Source organism: Triplophysa rosa, linkage group LG15 (genome assembly GCF_024868665.1).
Source record: "Triplophysa rosa linkage group LG15, Trosa_1v2, whole genome shotgun sequence".
NCBI lineage: Eukaryota > Metazoa > Chordata > Actinopteri > Cypriniformes > Nemacheilidae > Triplophysa > Triplophysa rosa.
The window spans coordinates 20,549,034-20,556,022 of NC_079904.1; the positions used below are offsets into that span (position 1 = coordinate 20,549,034).

At 40.0% G+C, this 6,989-nt stretch overlaps 1 protein-coding gene across 1 annotated transcript in view; it reads right to left on the reverse strand.

The window, feature by feature from the left end:
• The window catches only part of lama4 (laminin, alpha 4), an 86,410-nt gene that overhangs the window by 39,709 nt on the left and 39,712 nt on the right, over positions 1–6,989 (reverse strand). Inside the window, exons 14-19 of the mRNA XM_057352538.1 lie at positions 3,101–3,217; positions 2,858–3,006; positions 1,585–1,726; positions 933–1,026; positions 711–827; positions 75–260 (exon numbers count right to left, since the gene is read on the reverse strand). Of these exons, the coding sequence (XP_057208521.1) occupies positions 75–260; positions 711–827; positions 933–1,026; positions 1,585–1,726; positions 2,858–3,006; positions 3,101–3,217 (805 nt within the window). The remainder of the gene's footprint in view (positions 1–74; positions 261–710; positions 828–932; positions 1,027–1,584; positions 1,727–2,857; positions 3,007–3,100; positions 3,218–6,989) is intronic.

A 6,989-nucleotide genomic window follows, 5' to 3' on the forward strand; every position in this document is an offset into this window, starting at 1 on the left:
TATATATATATATATATACACAACATTTAAATGCAGTTTTTATCTGTTATGTGGAAGTGGGTGGGCTACCATACCCGCATTTTCTGCAGACAGAACACTGTCGTCAAAAGCTGTGGCGGAGTACACCTCATTCTTCATATTGTCGTTCCACTTCATTACTTTATCTGAAATCGGTTTAAAAAGGTCCAATACTACAGCTGAGCGGTTTAGAGTTTCCTCAGCCACCTCCTGAGTAAACTGTAGACGCTTTGGAGTTCGATCTGAAACACACATTTGATAAACAAAGATGTTATCTAAATTAGGAAAAGATTTAACAATACCAAAAATGGAATTTCAGATGATATTTATGGGAAATCAGTAACATGCACGTACAACCTAACCATCTTGTGTCAGTGTGTGTTTTTGTTGCATTATGTCTGTAAAGATTATTTCAATGTTTACACTGGATAGACGTCCTGTTTTTTCACCACTGCCTGTTCTTTGACCACATTTACATGCCTTATGATTTTGTGTTTAATATCATTAAACTACAGCGTATGGATTCTACAATGACCATGAGTAAGAGGTCATTACAGAATACATCCGGCTTTTGAATGTCTAGCTAATATGAAACATGTTTCTGATGAGTTTTGCAAGCTTAACCTCTGGTTATCACCCAAAGGCCAAGTAAAATGTAAACGGATCATGCAGAGACCATTTGTTTTTCTTGCCTTTCTGAATTGCATTGATGTCATCAATGATCCTCCCTAGTTTTTTAGTGGAGCTCTCCATCATATCATTAGTCTCTTCTATGTATTTCTTATTGTCGAGGACGGTAGATTCAACTTCTGCAAAAGAAAATAAACATTCTTCATTAAAAGTAAAACTTCAAAAAGAAACGTTATACATCCAGGAAGCAGAACAAAATCTGAAAAGCCCTCTCTCTGCTTTACCTATCTGTTCAGAGCGTAAGGATGAAGCCTCTTTAAACACACTGTCACTCTGAGGGTGCATGAAGGTCAATTGAGATTTCAATTCATCGACAGCCTGAGAAAAACATCAGAAAGTCAATAACAATATTCTGAGCTGGGGAAAGTTAGGAGAATTCCAAGGGCCCACACCCTCTTGCGAGAAACCTTATGGCATAGAATACCATGAACACACAACCATGTGGGCAATGATAATATTAATATAACATATTATATGGTAATCAATTAATAGCATGGTTTTAGCATTTTATATATTGTTACTGTATACCATGGTACTGCCAAGTACCCTTTTTTGAGAAATGTAAATATTTAGCCTTGGTTATTTTTAATATCCTGCTATGTCTAAATAAAATCATAAACTTGATGTGTACAGAGGTAAGTGGTGCTTGCAGGTGATCTTTACGTTAAGTATTACCTCCTTTTTTTTACAAAAAACCCCCCAATATATCACCTCTCCACATGATCTGAATGATCATTTAAGCCCAACAACTAATGTTTTGCTTTAGAACAAGCACAGAGGACATTGCAAAGAACATTGTTAAAAATCCCCACCCATAAGTTAATAATAATACAATAATAAACAACACTAATGAAAGCACAGAGTATCGCCCCTTACTTCATGAGTCCTGCTGGAAATGTTGAGCGTTGTCAGTGCAGTGATGTTGGCATCATCAATGTATTTGACGATATTGTCATACACTTTCAAGGCGCTCAGGGCTTTTTGCACATGTCCATTTGCATCACTTCCCTTTAGATTACTAAAAGAGATTTGAGAGTACATTTTAAACATGGTACTGCATACCGTCATATCTTGAACATGTACAATACTTAAAGGAACAATGTGGAGATTTTAGCGGCATCTAGGGGTGAGGTTGCAAATTGCAACCAATGGCTCACCCATCCCTTTTAAAGCACTATGATGGCAGACGCAGGACAAAGATGTAGTCACGTTTTGGCTTCTTTGCCGAAGGAGATAACATATTTACGAAACGCGCTGTGCAGAGTAGTATGTCCGTTTAGGGATACTTTATAAACAACATGGCCAATTCCATGTAAGGGTACCCGCTGTGTATGTAGATAGATATAGCTCATTCTAAGCAAAGGTAATAAAAACATAACGCTTCATTATGTAAGGTCTTCAGAAAACCTCTGAAGACATAGTGATGTATTAAATTGCATTTCTGACAATAGATCCTAAATATTACACGCGGCTGTCACGATTCTCGGGTGAGAGACAAAGATACACGGATAGAGGACCCAAGTGCAGACGGGAGGTAAGGGGTTAAACAATACTTTAATATAATAAAACAAGGACAAAACAAAAACCCACGATGGGGAACATAACAAAACATGGAAACAGGAACAAGGACTAACTAGACTAAGATAATAACAACACTTGACATTAACCACAATAAACTAGACTGACTACAGCACAGTAACTCACCACAATGACCCAAACACAACACAACAATGCAATGATCCAGCACAAGACAGAGGACACAGGGGCATTAAATAAGGGGACAAATCAAGAGGGAACAGGTGTGGGGCATGAAACCAATAACAAGCAATTAAGGAGACGAAATGGCGGGAACAGAGACGCGAAACCGGAGAGAAAGAGAATGTGGAAGGCCAAGTGGGCCAAAACTTCTCTCTCCACGTAAAACAAGAGGTTATGTCATGGTTCTGCCACTAGGTCAAGAAAAGCAAGACAAGATGGGGCAGAACCATGACAACAGCACCTTAAAGCTGAACGCAATTTGTTTACAATTAAGATTAATGAATTAATTAAGTCTTGGGCTGCAGTGGTGTCTTTTATCACTATTCTGAATGTCAAATGCCACAAAGATTAGTCTTCACTATTTTGGAAGATGAAGTTGAATGAAACTCACTACTGAAGTTCTTCAGCATGTCGCTGTAGTTCATCCACATGCTTCTCAGCGTTCAGCACTAGATCTCTGTCTGACTGGGACAGTTCATCTGTCTTTCTCTCCAACAACACCCTGGCCCCATCTATTTCAGCATGCTGTCCTCTCACATGCTACAAACAGTATAAATACAGTACAAATTAAACACTAGTAACATAGTAAATGTTCAATTAGAAGGGATCATAAGCTGAGCAAAATATTCTTTACCGTCACTATATCGTCCACCTCATTCACGGTCAAGTTTGCCTCAGAGATGACTTCTTCAGCAGTAGCAATAGTTTGATTAACTGCTTCATAAGTGTCTTTAAAACGCTGCTGCTGTGCCTGAATTAAAGAAAGTAATCGTTTTCTTTAACACGAAATCACAAAAAAAGTCTCCCCAACCGGAAACTGCAAAGGGTTGTTGTGTTATTTACTGTAATTATTGCTGTGATTATTTACATTCAACCTTCTGTATTGAGTTGATTTTGTTGATATGTTGATATTGTATGTACTTACTTATATGGATTGTTTGGTTGTTCATGAGTTTCTAATTTTAGTGACACAAAACATCCCGTCCACCCTGTGCATTGTCCTCTTCTTGATTATCCTACTTAACTGTGATTGCCTGTTCATCTACTGAAGATTGTTTCATGTAATGTGAAATGAGCATCTGCAATTGATCCGTTTGATATACTGAGGTTTAAAGGGGTGGTGCAACAGTGTTTCATGCATTCTGACTTCTTTACAATGTTTAAGGCATACTTCACCCAAAATTGAAAATTTTGTTATCATTTACTCACCTTCGAGTTGTTCCAAATCTGTTTAAATTTCTTTGTTCTGATGAACAGAGGGAAAGATATTTGGAAGAATGCTTATAACCAGACAGATTTTGCCCCCCATTGACTCCCATAACTCCCATAATATAACACTAGATTTGGAGATCGTTTGAGACTGATTGATGGAGCGGTCTGTGTTTTGTTGGCAATGGTACACCACATGAACTTATTGTGAATCAACAGTTATGCAGGGATAATGCGATGATGTATTGTGTGCTCGTGCTTTAGTTCTGGCCCCCCAGCACGCCTTCATGTGGCCGTCTGTTTTTGGAAATAATCGTACAGCTGCATCTGTCTTTTATAAATGTGATCAAACTAAAGACTCTTCGAAGATACGAAGTATGCAATACTACTCTATAAGGACTCAAGATTAATATGAGATTGGCAGAAACTGCCTGTGTTATATCCGCTTTAAGAAAGAAGAAGAATGGACTGGTGTTTCCCTCCTGTGTTTTAATGAGACACGCCACCGAGTTTTTACATATTTGTGAACTTGGGATATAAATAACATCAGGTATTCAACATGAACAGTGAACTGTGTTGGAGAACTGCCTCAATGTTATGCACAATCGATCTTCTGACATCAAACAGCGGCAATATTATATATGTATTCATAGACGCCACAGCATAACGGCAGCTCACTTATGTAAACATACTGCACAAATATGGGGATTACGTTTGGTATTTATTTGGTGTTGTGCAATAAATTATATACTGTAAATATATACAGTATCTCACAGAAGTGAGTACACCCCTCATATTTTAGTAAATATTTTATTATATCTTTTCATGTGATAAAACTTAAAGGCGCAGTTCTTGATTAACAGCGGCCAGTAGCGTTGTATTATAGATTTGCCACGAATCGCTCAGTCCAAACACGACGGTCGCCACCACAGTACAAAAAGATGTCGTTCTCATGTTGACGCAGGGAAGAGATTTTGCGGGCATGGACTGTAGAAAGAGCGATGTCTTATGTATTACATAAAATAAAAGGTTTGTGGATTTTAAGTTTAAAAAGAAGGATAAAAGTCAGGCAGGAGCTAGGACCTGTGTTAATATTATAAAGACTTTCCAGCAGAGACGCGTTAAGACCCGCGGTACTAAGGCTTTTAGCAGAGATACTCACAGATATCTATGGAGATACTTTCCAGCAGAGAGAGACGTTGGAGAGAAAGATCGTCTAAAAATCACCCCCGAGGTTGCTTTGATTCGGATCAGTACGTGAGTAACATACTAACATACCAAGATATGTTGTTGTTGTAATATTAGCTGTGTGACGGAGCAGTTGTGAGCGTCATTGTTTATCTGGGACCGCTTTAATATTGTACTCATCCAGATACTTGAGAGAGAGAGCGAGAGCGTGTTGGAGCTGAAACTGGAGAGCGAGCGAGAGTGCGTTTTACTCTTTTACTCAATGATGAATAAACTTTCAGTTAATCCGCGGGTCACATGCGTTCCGAACCGGAGAGCACGATCTGTACGGATCACGGATCATCCCGCGATCCGTTTCACCACGATACCGCAGCGGAAAGGAAGAGGAAACGCGTGTTGTAGAATTGTTTGTCCGTTTAGGGCTGCTGTACAAAACATGGCGAGGAATTCAATGCATGTAGGCCCGCTCTGTATGTAGATATAAACAGCTTGTTCTAAGGTATTACAAACATAACGCTTCATTACGTAAGGTCTTTATACACCTCTGAAGAAATAGTTTTGTATATTATATTGCATTTCTGTCAATAGATCCTCCTAAAAATGCCGTATTGTTCCTTTAAGAAATGACACTTTGCTACAATGTAAAGTAGCGAGTGTACAGCTTGTATAACAGTGTAAATTTGCTGTCCCCTCAAAATAACTCAACACACAGCCATTAATGTCTAAACCGCTGGCAACAAAAGTGAGTACACCCCTAAGTGAAAATGTCCAAATTGGGCCCAGAGTGTCAATATTTTGTGTGGCCACCATTATTTTCCAGCACTGCTTTAACCCTCTTGAGCATGGAGTTCACCAGAGCTTCACAGGTTGCTACTGGAGTCCTCTTCCTCTTCTCTATGACGACATCACAGAGCTGGTGGATGTTAGAGACCTTGCGCTCCTCCACCTTCTGTTTGAGGATGCCCCACAGATGCTCAATAGGGTTCTTGGTCTTCACCTTTACCCTCAGCTTCTTTAGCAAGGCAGTGGTCGTCTTGGAGGTTTATTTGGGGTTGTTGTTATGTTGGAATACATGTTGGAATACTGCCCAGTCTCCGAAGGGAGGGGATCATGCTCTGCTTCAGTATGTCACAGTACATGTTGGCATTCACGGTTCCCTCAATGAACTGTAGCTCCCCAGTGCCGGCAGCACTCATGCAGCCCCAGACCATGACACTCTCACCACCATGCTTGACTGTAGGCAAGACACACTTGTCTTTGTTCTCCTCACCTGGTTGCCACCACACATGCTTGACACAATCTGAACCAAATAAGTTTATCTTGGTCTCATCAGACCACAGGACATGGTTCCAGTAATTAATGTCCTTAGTCTGCTTGTCTTCAGCAAACTGTTTGCGGGCTTTCTTGTGCATCACCTTTAGAAAAGGCTTCCTTCTGGGACGACAGCCATGCAGACCAATTTGATGCAGTGTGCAGTATATGGTCTGAGCACTGACAGGCTGACCCCCCACCCCTTCAACCTCTGCAGCAATGCTGGCAGCACTCATACGTTTATTTTCCAAAGACAACCTCTGGATATGACGCTGAGCACGTGCACTCAACTTCTTTGGTCGACCATGGCGAAGCCTGTTCTGAGTGGAACCTGTCCTGTTAAACCACTGTATGGTCTTGGCCACCATGCTGCAGCTCAGTTTCAGGGTCTTGGCAATCTTCTTATAGCTTAGGCCATCTTTATGTAGAGGAACAATTCAATTTTCAGATCCTCAGAGAGTTCTTTGCCATGATGTGCCATGCTGAACTTCCAGTGACCAGAAAGCGAGAGCGATAACACCAAATTTAACACACCTGCTCCCCCCATTCACACCTGAGACCTTGTAACACTAACGAATCACATGACACCGGGGAGGGAAAATGGCTAATTGGGCCATTAGAAATTAATGGCTGTGTGTTGAGTTATTTTGAGGGGACAGCAAATGTACACTGTTATACAAGCTGTACACTCACTACTTTACATTGTAGCATGTGTCATTTCTTCAGTGTTGTCACATGAAAAGATATAATAAAATATTTACAAAAATGTGAGGGGTGTACTCACTTCTGTGAGATACTATATATATATATATATA